Below are 17,207 nucleotides of genomic sequence, written 5' to 3' on the forward strand. Positions count from 1 at the left end.
GTCTCGTGTTGAACACTGCAGTCGAATTATCTGCAGGTTGCTGTTAGCTGGTAGATTTGACAATAGATTCACCTGGTTGGCATTTGTGTTATATATGAATAAAGGCAAAAAATATGTCTCAAACATTATTTCACGATGAATAATGGACCGTCCTGTTGGTGGGAGGGTGGAGAGACTATAACACATCCATATCTAGCTTTTTGAAAGATTTCTATTGAACTCAAACACACGCACAGAAAAAAACAACTTTAAATAAAAACGACTGGAAATAAGGCGGAGTTTTGAGTTTTTCCGCATCCCGCCAAAAGGGAAAAAGACCGGTAACCCGAAACGAGAATACGGAAAAGAAGGCAAGGATCTGTATTTTAGGAAGAGTGCGCGGGGGGCGACCATCAGCGGGTCTGAAGCTGACAGCGGGCCATGAACAATCACCCCTCTGGCCTGCATTGAAAGAAGGACGTTTCAAAGGTGAAGGTTGAATTTTAAAAAATCTTTTTTGTTTCCTCGCAAAAATAACCTCCTAGCATTCATTATCATATGTTCGCGAGATTTGCTGAGCGCCGTGACCCCATGTGTGTCTGCTGCTGTTCCTATAGTTCAGTAAACAACACACTGGTTGAGAGCTCAGTGGAGGGAGAAAAATCATTATAGTCCCAACCCCCTGCCCTTACCGCCAAGAAATACCCTCTTGGCCCCCTTCCTCCCATTATCATCTCCTCCTTTCTCGCCTGTAACCGCGCCGATGGTATTAATTCCATTTTATTGTTTTGCTTTTGGTTAAGAAGAGGGGAGAGTGAGAGAGAGAGAGAAAAATGTGGATTCAAGTGCGGACTATCGACGGGAAACAAACGCGTTGCATTGACGATTTGTCCAGATTGACCAAAATTGAATGCTTGCGATTAAAAATCCGAGAGAGCTTCAGCGTGGACCCGGAATGCCAACGCCTGTTCTACAGAGGCAAACAGGTAAATATTCCATATAATATATCTGTGTAAAGAATGGAAACCCCGTAAGCTTCACTGTAGCTTCTGCTGTTTCCTGTTACAAAGTAACCCCCCCCCCCTACACACACATAAATAAGGATGTCAGAGCCCCTCCATTCACCCCCTGGAGGATAGATTGTAACCAAAATTGGACACACGGTTGATTCATACAACATATTTGTCTCATTTCACACTGTGGGATGGATGTTTTTTTTGGGGGGTGTATAAAATGCAAATTAATGGTTTCTTGCTCCTTCAACCCTCTTTCCCCCCCCCCCCCCCCCCCCCCCCCATTAATGTTTTGTGTGTGTATGTATTTTCAGCTCCCACCGATTTATCGGGGGTGGGGCGGAGACAAGAGGATTTTCTTTCACTTTTTTTTAAAGGGGAGGAAAACGCTCAGTTTTATGTCCCCGCACCGATGCATTGCTTGCCCTCACTGCCAGGCTGGAGTTTTAAAAAAATATATATATTTTTGGTTTTTTTTGTGGATGGGTGGTTAGTGGAGGGAGAGAGGCCGGAGGAGCACCTCTTCTCGGATCCACTGTTGTGTGTTTGTCTCTCTTCCTCCCTCCATAGGCATCGAAGCCTTTTGACTAATTCCTGTAGCAGCCTCAAGCCGTGTGGTTGGGGGGGGGGGGGGGGACAGGGCTCAACATGTTTCAGCTCAGGCCGCGGGCGAGGAGCACGAGCGTGAAAATGGGGAGGGGAGCGAGAGCAGTGAAGAAAGTGGGGTGGTGGTCGGCCTCGGATCTTTTAAAAATGTGTTTTTTTCAGAGAGTTTATTGTTTTTTTTGTTTGTAATTTTATCGTGGGTTTGATGATGTCCCCACATTTTTTCATTGCTGATTTGTGACGACTCCATGGATGTGGCTACAACACACACACGCACAATACAATCGTCTCAACGTCCGGTGTGGTGAAGGGCCTGTAAATGTGCAGCACACGAGTTGTTGCACATAATCTGCCTTTTTTTGGGGGGGGGGGGGGGGGGGGGGGGGACTGGGTTGCCCACACCGCCCCCTAGCAGCTCTGCAGTGAATGCTTTGTGCCCCCTCCCGTCAGTGTTGCACCCTCTCTGGGCAAAGGGGAAGGGAAGTTAATCTGGCCAAGGAATCACTTCACTGGGTTTTATTTCATACATTACACACCCTTTCAAAATGGGTGAGAGCTGTGAGGCCTCTGTCTCCCCCCCCCCCCCCCCATTGGGTACTTGGGGTGAGACCAAAGCTGTGTAATTTTCTCGTGTGTGTGTGGGAGGGTGGGTGTAATTCTGATTTTATATTTAAAACAAAACAATTTTTCACAAAACATTCTGTCGCTTAGCACGTGGTGGTTTTACTAAAACAAAAAGATACCATCTTTCCTATCTTGAGCACTTTGGTGGCAAAACATTGCATCGGGGTGTGAGTGGGGGGGGGGGGGGGAGAGAGAGGCTTGTGTTCATTCATATGCATCACAACCTATATAAATTGCACACTGGGGTTCCTTCCATTCCGAATTCAATTGTGCAAACGAGCAGTTTGTGTCCCCCATCTCAACAAAAAAGTTTCCATGTTGAGTGAAGCAGACTACTTAAAAAATTGAGCATAGTTTTTCACTTTTTGTTGGAGCTGTTTCTGTTGGTAAATTGTGGGTTGTTGCAGTTTAAATGCGAGGGGGGGCTGGGAATTGTTCCAAGATTGGAATTGTTACAAGTCACCATGTTTCGTCTGGCTTTCTGCTTGTGCTGTTATGGAGAAGGGTTCCTGGTGCTTGACAGTGTAGGTGTTATGTGCAGGAACAGAAAGCTAGATTGTAGCATCCAGTAGGTGCAACTCGACCTTTAAAAAAATTATATATAATCATAAAACAAACCTTGGGCTTTGTAATGTTATCACAGATTCCAAAGGTCCCTAAAAGCTGCCTTCCAGTGGCCATGCGGTCAAAGGGAACCAGATTTTCATTATTGCTTGGGCAAGGATGAGGAGGGCCTTTTGTTTCACACCAGTGCACAGCTCCTTTCAAGCAGCTGCACTGTATATCATTATCTGAGAAAAGTTGTGAAACACTGCATTTTGAGTCTTGTTAACATGCACTCTTGGAGGTGACAGACTATGTCTGTGCTGGCTGAGAGTCTGCACCCGTTTTCAAACAGGAGTTGGATAACAAATATGCTGTTGTGGAGAATGGGAGTATAATTGATGTGTCTACTTGTGGTTTCAAGTCATTAGCATTGTGTGAGAAATTTTAAAACTTGTTTGTGGAATTCTTGTCCATAATTAACTTCAACACCCTATTTTTAATATAAACAGGAAGTGCCTAGGGTGCACTAGAAGGAAGTGGTATATTAAATGGGAGTTATAGTGTGGAAACAGGCCATTCGGCTCAGCTAGTCTATTCTAGCATTTATGGCTCTCAAAGTCTTCCTCCCATTTCCATCCAACACTACTAACATGCCCTTCTATTCAAGTTCCCCCTCTGCATCTATCTTATCAAATCTCTTCATAATTTTAAAGATGTCCATTCAGGCACCACCTTGGCCTTCTATTTTTAGACGAGATGAATTCATTCAAATAACTATCCCAAAGAGGACAATTTCCGTGGGTCTATTTACCCACCTGAGGTGTGGTGACCCTCGGGTTAAATCGCTACCAGTCAGCTCTCAAAAGGTCCTCTGGGATTTCTTGGACCAATGGACTGACATTGAGTTGCCCCAGTGTCACCTGATTGCTAATAAACCAAAAGGAAATCTTTCAATTATATCAGAATTAAAAAAAAATATAGAGTACCCAATTTATTTTTTCCAATTAAGGGGCAATTTAGTGTGTTCAATCCACCTACTCTGCGCATCTTTGGGTTGTGGGGGGCGAAACCCATGCAAACACGGGGAAATTGTGCAAAGTCCACGCGGACAGTGGACCCAGAGCCGGGATCGAACCTGGGACCTTGACGCCGTGCGACTGTAGTGCTACCGCTGCGCCACCGTGCTGCCCTGTATATCAGAATGTAAGAATCAGCACGGTAGCATAGTGGTTAGCACAAATGCTTCACAGCTCCAGGGTCCCAGGTTCGAATCCCAGCTTGGGTCACTGTCTGTGTGGAGTCTGCACGTTCTCCCCGTGTGTGCGTGGGTTTCCTCCGGGTGCTCCGGTTTCCTCCCACAGTCCAAAGATGTGCAGGTTAGGTGGATTGGCCATGATCAATTGCCCTTAGGGTCCAAATTGCCCTTAATGTTTGGTGGGGTTAGTGGGTTATGGGGCTAGGGTGGAGGTATGGGCTTGGGTAGGGTGCGCTTTCCAAGAGCTGGTGCAGACTCGATGAGCCAAATGGCACTGTAAATTCTATGAAAAGTGCCTATAAGACGCCATACTTGACAATCTTCAGTGACCAATGGTTGAGGAAGATCTCAAATATATCAGTGTATTCAATGTGAGGCATGTCTAAAGAAACCAGTGTGAGGGTAATAACCACAGTATAGAGCCAGCCAGGCAGAGAAACTCTTTTTGATGTCCGCCCCGGCAATTTCACCTGTCTATCCTGGACCTTGTGGAGCCCGTAGAGAAAGCAGGCGAACGTGCTCCTAATTACCCACCCCTCTGTATTTGGTGGCCATGGATGAGGTGCATAAGAATTAAGTATATCAAAAGCTGTCCCTCTACATAGCTAAATAGGTGCCGTAGTGTCTTGCCCTCAGCGTTCCTGTGAATACTATACTTCCAGACCAGTAAAAAAGGCGAGTATCCGGGGAACCCATAGAAGTGTCCCTAAAGGATTTGGTGCATGGCTTTCCTCCATGCCAGTACTCTCCACCCAAGGCCTTCCACTGGGGGCCCCTGCCTTAGCCAGACAGAAACATGTGTGTCAGAATGGAAGACCACGGGGAGGAATTGGACAAGATGCAGGAGTAGCTAACATTTAGGATATTTGGCCATGTCCTGCGGAATGGCAGGGAGGGAATTTCAGATAGACCAATCCAGTTGTGAGGTGGGAGGTGTTGGGACCTGATGGGCAGCATGGTAGCATTGTGGATAGCACAACTGCTTCACAGCTACAGGGTCCCAGGTTCGATTCCAGCTTGGGTCACTGTCTGTGCGGAGTCTGCACATCCTCCCCGTGTGTGCGTGGGTTTCCTCCGGGTGCTCCGGTTTCCTCCCACAGTCCAAAAGATGTGCAGGTTAGGTGGATTGGCAGTGATAAATTGCCCTTAGTGTCCAAAATTGCCCTTAGTGTTGGGTGGGGTTACTGGGTTATGGGGATAGGGTGGGGGTGTTGACCTTGGGTAGGGTGCTCTTTCCAAGAGCCGGTGCAGACTCGATGGGCCGAATGGCCTCCTTCTGCACTGTAAATTCTATGATAAATTCTATGAAGCCAGTGGGGAATTCCACCCCATCTGGAGCAAGGGTGAACGGGATTACCCCTCATAGGCCCAAGCTTCCTCGATACACTTGGTGGAGTCAGACCCCAGTGTGACTTTGCTGCTGGATGGCTTTGACCACAGGCTCAAACTAGTGTCAAGACATCTGGCTGTGGGATGTTGCAATCCAGTAGCACCAATTCTTAGCCAACATTCTAACCTCAACCACTACCTTTGAAAAAAAAAATGATTCATTGATAATTCATCTTGTCACCATTGATGGAATCTCCTGTGACCAATGTCTTGACATGGTTGCTTACATATAATCATTGCATTCTGAAGAAATTTACAGTGCGTGAAATGCTGTAGGGCGTATAAATGCCATCTTTAATTAGTGCCATTTTAAAAGTTACTCTCCCTGCTCCTCTCTCTCTCTTTCTCTCTCTTCTCCCCCCCAAATTAAAGTATTTTGGGGTATTTAAGTATGAATAACTTTCTTATCACCAGGTGATCTTGTGTTTTAATAGCGTAGGTGCCAATCTGTGGGCTTTCAGTACAACTAGAAAATCTATAATGATCTTAATCTCTATCACAATGCTTCTTTCTCACGATAATCCATAACTTTTTAATTCCCTAAAGGTACTTTTTGTTCTCCTAGCTGTGAGTACTTGGATTAATGGCCCAGAATTCTGCTCTTGAAGCAGAAATTATTTTGAAATTCATATTGATTTATATGCCATTTTTGTTACTGGATTCTGTGAAATTTCATGCAGAATCTATTTGCCTGCACAGGATCATGAAAAAATAAAGTTCAAATCAAACTAAAATGTAATGCAATCAATAGGGTAGATCCACTGCAATTCGCATATCGTTGCAACTGGTCCACATCGGACGCCATTTCCCTGGCCCTACACTCATCCCTAGAGCATCTCGAAAACAAGGACTCCTACATCAGACTCCTATTTATTGACTACAGCTCCGCCTTCAACACCATAATCCCAGCCAAGCTCATATCAAAGCTCCAAAACCTAGGACTTGGCTCCACACTCTGCAACTGGATCCTCGACTTTCTGACCCACAGACCACAATCAGTAAGAATGAACAACAACACCTCCTCCACAATAGTTCTCAGTACCTGGGCCCCGCAAAGCTGCGTACTTTTAAAAAAAAAATAAATTTAGAGTATCCAATTTTTTTTTCCAATTAAGGGGCAATTTAGCATGGCCAATCTACCTATCCTGCACATCTTTGGGTTGTGGGGGTGAAACCCACGCAGACACGGGGAGAATGTGCAAACTCCACACGGACAGTGACCCAGGGCCAGGATTCGAACCCGGGTCCTCAGCGCCGTAGGCAGCAATGCTAACCACTGCGCCATCGTGCTGCCCCTAAAGCTGCGTACTTAGCCCCCTACTCTACTCCCTGTACACACATGACTGCATGGCAAAACTTGGTTCCAACTCCATCTACAAGTTTGCCGACGATATGACCATAGTGGGCCGGATCTCGAATAACGACGAGTCAGAATACAGGAGGGAGATAGAGAACCTAGTGGAGTGGTGTAGCGACAACAATCTCTCCCTCAATGCCAGCAAAACGAAAGAGTTGGTCATTGACTTCAGGAAGCAAAATACTGTACACACCCCTGTCAGCATCAACGGGGAGATGGTTAGCAGTCTCAAATTCCTAGAGGTGCAAATCTCCAAAAATCTGTCCTGGTCCACCCACGTCGATGCTACCACCAAGAAAGCACAACAGCGCCTATACTTCCTCAGGAAACTAAGGAAATTCGGCATGTCCACATTAACCCGTACCAACTTTTACAGATGCACCATAGAAAGCATCCTATCGGGCTGCATCACAGCCTGGTATAGCAACTGCTCAGCCCAGGACCGCAAGAATCTTCAGAGTCGTGAACACCGCCCAGTCCATCTCACAAACCTGCCTCCCATCCATTGACTCCATCTACACCTCCCGCTGCCTGGGGAAAGCGGGCAGCATAATCAAAGATCCCTCCCACCCGGCTTACTCACTCTTCCAACTTTTTCCATCGGGCAGGAGATACAGAAGTCTGAGAATAGGCACGAACCGACTCAAAAACAGCTTCTTCCCCGCTGCTACCAGACATCTAAATGACCCTCTTATGGACTGACCTCATTGCCACTACACCCTGTATGCTTCATCCAATGCCAGTGCTTATGTAGTTACACTGTATATCTTGTGTTGCCCTATTATGTATTTTCTTTTCTTCCCATGTACTTAATGATCTGTTGAGCTGCTTGCAGAAAAATACTTTTCACTGTACCTCGGTACACGTGACAATAAACAAATCCAATATGGGTAGTAGCATGTGGACTTCTGTTATCTGGCACCATGGTTCGCTCTCAAAGCTTCTTGTTTCTGTTTTTCTTTCTTGCATATTATTATGCCTTACAGAGGTATACCCATTGGAAAGTCCAATTGAACATTCATGCAATGGGACAATGTAGGCACAGCAGGAAAACCAGGTGCACCGGGGCATGCCAGCACTGTGGTTTGATGTAGCGCATCATAAATGGGTTGTCCTATGAGGCTAGGTTGGACAGACTGGGCTTGTTTCCAGTGGAGTTTAGAAGAGTGAAGGGTGACTTGATCGAAGTGTATAAGATCCTGAATGGTCTTGACAAGATGAACGCGAAAATGATTGCGGATGAGCCCAGAGCTGTTTTTAAATTAGGGGACACCCTTGAAGGTGGCGGTAGATAGATTCTTGTTAGGCAAGGGAGCCAAAGCTTATGGGGATAGACGGGAATATGAAATCAGTGACAAAAATGCCAGTCGTGATCTTGTTGAATGGTGGAGCAGGCTCGAGGGATCAAATGGCCCAGTTCTGCTTTTGTTTTGTATGCTCGTCAATGCCACAAATTTAATTTTTACATATATCAGGTGACTGGGCGGTGCTGCATCTAGAATTTTGGGAATGTGCCTACGCCAGTGTATGACTGGTAAAGACGTGGGAATCTTGTGCCAGCTGGTCTTTTTCATGGAGGAGGGGCAAAGCTGTGTAAATGAGCGGTGGAGTGTTGCGATGAGTGTTTATGCTGCTTTGGGCTACAATCGAAGAAATTCACGTTTACCAATATGTCGGCACAAAATGTGCTTTTCAGGGCCCACAGGAAGTCACAAAGCGCTTTGCAGCCAATGAAGTACTTTGTTTTTGGAAGTGTGGTCACTGTTGCAAACATGGCAGCCAATATGCAAATACAGAAAGCACTAGCAAGCAGCAATGTGATACTGTAATGACGCAAATTTGCTGAAAATTCTGAACCACTATTGTCGTTGTCACCTTTTTTCACTGGTTTCTAAAGTGGCTCAATGGTAACCTGCTTGCCTTGAGCCAGAGGGTAATCCTTTCAAACTGTTCACTAAACTCAACATATAATTTGGGGTGATGCTTCAGTGCGGTATTTAAGGGGACATTACATTGTATGCATGAGAGGAAGAAGAGCAAGAGATTTCTTCTGCTGTCCTGTGTAATTTCTATCACTCAACCAATAGCACCGAAAAAAAACAATTATTAGGTCAATTATTGATATTAACGGGATAATACTGCGCACTAACTGGTCGCTGTGTCTCATCACATTGCAACAGCAACTACACTTCAGGGATAATTCATTGACTGAATCAAATTGGGACATCGGAAAGATACTACGCAAAGGCAAGTGCTTTTCTTTCTCTTGCAGCATACTAATCCTTTTCTTTGGTGAAAGCCAAACTCCGGGCGTGATCTAACGGAAAGTTTCTATAAGTGTCATTTGTGGTGGGTTTTGCTGGGAGTTTCCCACTGGCTCCACCGCTATCTAACCACGCTTAGAAGTCTTACAACACCAGGTTAAAGTCCAACAGGTTTGTTTCAAACACGAGCTTTCGGAGCACAGCTCCAAAAGGCTCGTGTTTTGAAACAAACCTGTTGGACTTTAACCTGGTGTTGTAAGACTTCTTACTGTGCTCACCCCAGTCCAACGCCGGCATCTCCACATCATCATAACCCCCGCCCCCCCCCCCCCCCCCCCCCCCCCCAACCCCCACCCCACCCCCACATCCTCCTTTCATGGACATGGTCCCACTCAGGCCCTCACAGCCGGGTACCTTGGAAACCTAGCACTGCCGCCCTGGGAGTGCTGCTGCTGGCTTTGTGGTGCCACCAGGGCACATTGGTAGTGTCAGCCAGGCACTGCCTGGGAACCACCCTGCACCCTCCCTGGCCACCAAGGCCCCCCCCCCCCCCCCCCCCCCCCCCCCCCCCCAATGTCGTACTCCCGTTCAGGTGTGCCATGGCCGAGATCTTTTAAAGATATTCCATCTCTCTCCTCTCTCAGACAGAGAGAGAGAGAGAATCCAGTAATACTTTGTTGAAAACCTGAAGGAATCTTTAATATACCGGCTCTAATGAGGAGACCAGTAAGAGTCTATTTCAAGGGGCAGCACGGTGGCGCAGTGGGTTAGCCCTGCTGCCTCACGGTGCCGAGGTCCCAGGTTTGAATCCCGGCTCTGGGTCACTGTCTGTGTGGAGTTTGCACTTTCTCCCCGTGTTTGCGTGGGTTTCGCCCCCCCCAACACAACAATGTGCAAACTAGGTGGATTGTCCACGCTTAATTGCCCCTTAATTGGAAAAAATGAATTGGGTACTCTAAATTTTTTAAAAAAGAGTCTATTTGAAGCACCAATGCTTGCACCTAAGACAAGTTTCAAGCTGAGTACAGGACTTGCACATAATCATAAATATCCCTACAGTGCCGAAGGAGGCCATTTGGCCCATTGAGTCTGCACCGACCCTCTGAAAAAGCTTTTGACCTCGGTCCACTGATTCACCCGCCCCACCCATATCTCCGTAACCTAACCTACACATCCCTGGACACTAAGGGGCAATTTACCATGGTCAATCCACCTAACCTGCACATCTATGGACTGTGGGAGGAAACCGGAGAAAACCCACGCAGGCACTGGGAGAATGTGCAAACTCCATACAGACAGTCATCCTGACTTCTTGTTGTTGTAATTGAACCCGGCTCCCTGGTGCTGTGAGACAGCAGTGCTAACCACTGTGCCACCGTGCCGCCCTAAATTTTAACTAGTAGTTTTTTAATACAAATTTAGAGTTCCCAAATCATTGTTTCCAATTAAGGAGCAATTTAGCCAGTCAACCTGCACATTTTTGGGTTGTGGGAGTGAAACCCACGCAAACACGGGGAGAATGTGCAAACTCCACACACAGTGACCCAGAGCCGGGATCGAACCTGGGACTTCAGCGCCATGAGGCGGCAGGCTAATCCACTGCGCCACCATGCTGCCCTAAATCTTAACTGTAGTAGGAAATGTTGCACAGTCTGAGGTCCCATCTTTTAGATCAGATATTAAATTAAGGCCTTGTTTGACTCTTGGTGGATGCCATGGGAACATTTGCAGGAGACTAGGAGTTTTTCTTTAGTGACGAGGACAGCATTTATCCTCAACATTAAAATAGATTACTTGGCGATTTTGCTGTGTATAAATTAGCTGCTAAGTTTGCATTCAGTGTTGTCTATGCTTCAGAACCATAGCATTAGTTGTAAAGTGATTTGGGATGTCCTTGGAAAGCGAATGACTATATAAGTGCAAGTTTGTTTGTTCTTCATATTAATGCTTGGAGTGCAATTTTAGGGAAACACTTTCTTCCATAAGCAACTGCCGTTGCAACCTTTTAGCCCCCTGCACCACAACACCGCAACATGCACAAGTCATTGTTCTCCTCTGGCTTTACACAGAGCAAAGCAAATGTACGTTTCCTGTGACCACTTTGTGCTTGCCTTGAATTGTTTTGTTGCTCTCGCCCTCTATCGGCCTCTCTTATGCCTTGCACGTTTTCTTTGTTAAGATGGCAGTGGGGCATTTTTCGGGGGTTTGTAAGGTTGGTGAAATTTGGTGAAACCACCTCCCCCTTGCTAATGTGGGTGGTGGGCATTAACTAGGGATTTACTTGTGCAGCTATAAATAGTAACTTTGTTCTTTCGACAAATACATGGATAGGATGGGTATTGAGGGATACGGCACTAGGAAGGGCTGAGGGTTTTGGCCAAGGTTGGTATCGTGACCGGTATAGGGCTGAAGGGCCTGTTCCTGTGATGTTTTGTTCTTTGTAAAACTGTGGTTGTCGTGTGAGGATGTGCATGTTTATACATTTGCATCGAAATAACTGTTGATGAAAGTGTGTGCAGATTGGCTCCAGTTCCATCCTCCACCGCCTGACCACCTTCAATACAATACCTGTCTCTCCCCCCACCCACGTGGAAGCATGATACTAATACTGTTATCATTGGATTAACATTCTTATTTTTATATTTTAATATTGCCCCAGACTCCAGTATATCCTTATTCAGAAAAGGTATTACTGTTGTAATAGTTTCCCTATCAGTACAGGGTCTGTATTTGTAAGATGAAGCTTACTGCCCCCAAGGTGAGTTCCCTCTCAATTTTCTTTGCTCTTTGGGGTGGGGGCTACAACCTCCTCTCTGGACCATTTTTTGTCCTGGGCACTAGTTTTTTTGTCCTGGGCAGCTTATATTTTAAAGGTCATTGAACCTCCACAAAGTTGTGCGCGGTTGCTGCACACGGTACATTGCCGATTGTCACGAGGCTGTGTGGGCATGCACCTTGGACTGAACATTGCCCTGAGTCTTAAAACCTAGTGGCAGGGTTCTGCGTAGGCTGCAAGCTTTGGGGCTTGTGGCTGTCACATCAGCCTGATGAAGTTTATAAGGAGAAAATTGGAAGACCCATGGTATTTGTTGGCCACTGACCTTTCTAAAGCAACCCTCTTGCTGCTGTGTGATTGGTTGAGGAAATACCTTCGTAATAATAATGCTTTTAAAGTTTAAAGAAATAAATATTTGAATGATATAAAGAGGTAAATCTATTCTGTTCCAGTGTCAGCTCTCACTTTAAAGTCCCAGCATGATAAAAATAATGATATGCAAAAACTTTATCCCTTCCTATTCTCTGAACCACATCACCTGGAAGTTTTTATCCCCCTTGTTGAATGTAATTCTTGTTGAACATAACTTCCCACCCATCCCCAACATCTCCCCCCCCCCCCACCTTTCTGCTTTTGCTGTCCATTTTGAAGTGGGGAACAATTTTGTAAAATAAATTATCGGCTAAAAGACAGTTAAAAATGGCAAAACATGAAAATGAACACAATCGTTGATGAATAGTCAATCTTTCTTATTTTCTGCATTAAACAAAGAGAGGCTGATAATGAGGGAATTTGATAACGTTGGGGAATGGAACATACTGACCAAAAGCATGTGTGGAACGCCAAGTGTTACCATGGTAACACTTGTTTTGCAGATAGGATTATTGTAGAGCTTCACCCTGGAGTTCTTTTTAAAAAATAAATTTAGAGTACCCAATTATTTTTTCCAATTAAGGGGCAATTTTTAGCGTGGCCAATTCACCTAACCTGCGCATCTTTGGGTTGTGGGGGCGAAACCCACGCAGACACGGGGAGAATGTGCAAACTCCACACGGACAGTGACCCAGGGCCGGGATTCGAACCCGGGTCCTCAGCGTCGTAGGCAGCAATGCTAACCACTGTGCCACCGTGCTGCCCTCAGCCTGGAGTTCTTGTTTAACATCCGCAAATGCCGTTGACCCAAAGTAATTGGATGGTTCAAAGATGGGTGGGTGTCATTTTAACCGCGTCCATGATTGTCCAGTCCTGTGAGCTTGATAATGTTCCAGAGAACGTTGACCCCGGTGGTGACAGTTTGAAAAAAACTATTCATACATAGACGAGGAAAAATAATTGTGACCGTTCCCTGGACTCTCTCTCTTAAATGGCAGCCATAGGACTGTCTGTATTACTAATTGAATCTTTGACGATTTGCTTGCTTTTTGCATCATGATGGTCTTTAGATTTGCTTCCAGGCTTCTGATGATGATGGTACAAAAGTGCAAATTGCAAGCGTATGTGGAACTGTGGAACAATTTGTGATTCAGTGCGTTCTCGGGATAAAGAATGTGCTTTTATATTTCTGCTGCAAGCTGCCAGCAGTAATGCAGACTTCATGGGATATAACTCGGTGCGTGACACACTTGAGATATATATATATCATGTAATATTTGGCAAAGGTCCGGGTGCAAACATTACACTCGGTACAGTATTGCCCTATTTCTCATCTGGGACACGGCCTCAAATGAAGCCCAGATAAATCTAGGGGGGAGGGGTGGGATTTGGAGGAATGAATACGTCATGCCAACGGCGGATAATTTTGTTTTGAAGATACTCTGCAGATCCATTTTAAATGGCTTCTTGTGGAAATGAGTGCAGCATGTAAACAACCGTCCATTTTGATGAGAGTTTCCATTGACTTGCGGTCTTGCCGGTGAAAGTTAAAATCATACAATGATAGAGCACAGACAAGGCTGTTTGACCCACAGCTCTTCTTGTGTCTGCTCTTCGGTAACATCCAGTTAGTCCCATTTCTTGCTCTTTCCCTCTAGTTCTGTAAATGTCTTTTCTTACAGTATTGATCAGATTTTCTTTTGAAATTTACAGTGAATCTGTTCACACCATCCTTTCGGGCAGTGTGTGTCAAATCTTGGCAATTCACTGTGTTTAAAAATGCTTCCTCGTATTACCTCTGTTCTAAATCCATATCCTTTCGCCACTGGATATGTGTAGATCGGTTCTTGATTAATTAGGGGCTCTGGTTACGGTGAGAAGGCAGGAGAATGGGGATGAGAAACATATTAGCCATGATTGAATGGCGGAGCAGACTCGATGGGCCGAGTGGCCTAATTCTGATCCTATACCTTGAGGTCTTATGAAACAAATTTCTCCTTATTTATTTTATCAGCAGCCTTTAGGATTTTTGGCATTTTTCGATCAAATTTCCTCTGATCCTTCTCAGCTGTAAAGAGAACGACCCCAGATTCCCCTAATTTCTTCCCCTAATCGAAGGGCGAGATGTTCCTGCTGTTCACGCAGTGGAATCTTTTGGTCCTGCCCATGGCGCCCGCCCGTCGCTTGTTTCCTGGCTGCGTGGGGTGGATTCAATGGAAAATCCCATAGACAGCGGAGGGACCAGGAGACTTCGGCCAACGGCAGGTCGCCTCACTATGCTGAGAAACACGCCGGCCAGAGAATCTCGCCCAAAGTGTCCCATCCCTGGTATCATTCTAATAAATCTCATCTATATCCCCACCTAGGCCTTTGTAGTGTGGTGCCCAGAATTGAAAACCACTCCAGCTGAGACCTAACCAGTGCTATGTATACGTTTAGAGTCACTTCCTGCTTTTGTACTCTGCACCGTTATCAATAAAACTAACAATCCTGTGTGATTTTTAATCGCCTTCACATCTTGTCGTGCCACCTTCAAAGACTTGTGCTCGTTGTACCCCTGGGTGCCTCTGTTCCTGCACCCCCTTAAAAATTGTATCATTTAGTTCACCCGTGCCCACCATTTTCGATGGCTGGATGCCATGAGTTGGACAGACCTGATTTGGTTAATTGCCTCTTTTCATCCTTCTCACCAGTATGTTTCATTTCCCACCTTCACCTGCCACGTGTCTGTCTATTTAACCAGTCTGTTTTATGCCCTCCTCAATATTATCCATCTAATTTTATGTCCTATGAAATTTCACCTTTCCAGGTTGCACGTTATCTGTAAACTATGAGGTAATGCCCTGTACTTGCAGTTCTAGGTTATTAATGTATTATCAAAATGGACTGACCACATGGTAAGCACCAGTCCCTTCAGTCTGAGGAACACTGCTCACCGCTGCTGTTTTGCATCCGTGCTCCTCTAATCCTTCAACCGACTGGGCTTTAATTTTAGTCAACAAGTATATTTTGTGGTACTTTTGTCAAAGGCCTTTTGAAAGTCCACATACACAACAACAAAACCCACATTACCCTCATCAACCCTGTTGTTTAATCAAAGGACTCCAGTCAGGTTAGTCAATATGCTTTGCTCTGAACCAATCCATTCTGACCGCGTTCATTTGTCCGTGCTTTTCCAAATGCCAAATAATCTTGTTCTGCATTATTGTGCCTCCATCTTTCCCCACCATTGAAATTGGCATCCGTGGCAGCACGGTGGGGCAGTGGTTAGCACTGCTGCCTCACGGCTCCGAGGTTCGATCCCGGCTCTGGGTCACTGTCCGTGTGGAGTTTGCACATTCTCCCCGTGTTTGCATGGGTTTCGCTCCCACAACCCAAAGATGTGCAGGTTAGGTGGGTTGGCCACGCTAAAATGACCCCTTAATTGGAAAAAATGGATTGGTTACTCTAAATTTGTAAAAAAGAAAAAGAAAAAAAAGAAATTGGGCATACTGGCTTTAATGTTTTCGGGTCGGCAATGTAGTTTTGAGGTCTTTGCTTATTGATCCCGGCCCCGGGTCACTGTCCGTATGGAGTTTCCACATTCTCCCCGTGTCTACATAGGTCTCACCACCACAATCCAAGATGTGCAGGGTAGGTGGGTTGGCCACGCTGAATTGCCCCTTAATTGGAAACAAAAGAATTGGGCACTCTAAATTATTTTTTAAAAAATGCTCCAAAACCAGAAGAGGCGTATTTTCCATTTTTAATTGGAAAAGTTAGTTTTATTTGTCGCTCCTCTTTTCAACCCCTGAAACACAAGTTTAAAACTTGGCTTACAGGGTCGCCAATTCTTTTATTCATTGGTAAAAGTGCTGCTGGGTGTCCTGTGTATATCATATGGGACCCCAATAAGACTTGGCCTGTCCAGGCATGTAGCTATCTGTGCTGGCCAAAATAGAGCAAAGTTAAACAACGTGTGTTCTCTACCCCTTGCCCCGCCCCTCGCAGTTTCCATGTGGAGTGGAGAGGTCAGTCTTAAAATCCCCCCCCCCCCCCCCCCCCCCCCCCCCACCTCCTTTTTTGTTTGATTCAACCAGGCCACGTAACACGTGGGCTGTTTAATCAAAGGACTCCAGTCAGGTTCGTCGATATGCTTTGCTCTGAACCAATCCATTCTGACCGTGTTCATTCGTCCATACTTTGCCTTAAGTTATTTTACCCTTCATTGTTTAGAGTGGAGGAGCAATTATTTTGTGTGCTCTGGAGATGTTAAAGAAATGTTACAGAATGAGATTTCATTAAGCAAAATACTCGCGGATGCTGGAAATCTGAAAAAAATATCAAAAAATGCTGGATAAACTCAGCAGATCTGGCAGAATCTGTGGAGATAGAAAAACAGAGTTAATGTGTTGAGCCTATATGACCTTTCTGCAGGGTAGAAATATGATGAATTATATAGGAGGAGTTGGGGAAGAATAGAATGACACGGATAGGTGGGAGCAAAGGCAGATTGACGACGGTGCCGTGGCATGAGACACGGGCGGGTGTCACTGGTGCCATTAAGGATCGAAGAGTGCTTAATAGTGACTTTATAATGGCCATGTAGCTAAAAGATTTAATGTTCGTATACTCACAACCTTGACTAAAACATAAGCAACCAAAACTTTTTAAAAAAGAATAAATTTAGAGTACCCAATTATTTTTTCCAATTATGGGGCAATTTAGTGTGGTCAATCCAGCTATCCTGCACATCTTTTGGGTTGTGGGGGCGAAACCCATGCAGACACGGGGAGAATGTGCAAACTCCACACGGACAGTGACCCAGGGCCGGGATTCGAACCCGGGTCCTCAGCGCCGTAGGCAACAATGCGAATCACTGTGCCACCGTGCTGCCCAAGCAACCAAAACTGACCATCCCCTTTGGTGGATTAGCCTCACTTCTAATGAATAGGACTACACAGTCAGCCGGGAGAGCAGCATGTCTTTAGTTATTTCATCCTTTTATATTATAGGAAATAAGAGGCTTCCTTTGCTCAGTTGTAGT

General features: G+C 45.5%; 1 protein-coding gene across 2 annotated transcripts in view; it reads left to right on the plus strand.

Moving 5' to 3' along the window:
* Positions 1–319: 319 nt before the first annotated feature.
* LOC119970157 (E3 ubiquitin-protein ligase UHRF1-like) overlaps positions 320–17,207 on the plus strand; it is a 157,244-nt gene continuing 140,356 nt past the window's right edge. Inside the window, exons 1-2 of one of the 2 annotated variants that reach the window (XM_038804257.1) lie at positions 320–468; positions 786–965. In XM_038804257.1, coding sequence (XP_038660185.1) covers positions 813–965 — 153 coding nt within the window. In that variant the 5' untranslated portion in view covers positions 320–468; positions 786–812. Of the gene's footprint in view, positions 469–579; positions 966–17,207 lie in introns of those variants that run through there. The other variant, XM_038804256.1, reaches the window with a different exon arrangement.

This window comes from Scyliorhinus canicula, chromosome 8 (genome assembly GCF_902713615.1).
Source record: "Scyliorhinus canicula chromosome 8, sScyCan1.1, whole genome shotgun sequence".
In the NCBI taxonomy this organism is placed as follows: Eukaryota; Metazoa; Chordata; class Chondrichthyes; order Carcharhiniformes; family Scyliorhinidae; genus Scyliorhinus; species Scyliorhinus canicula.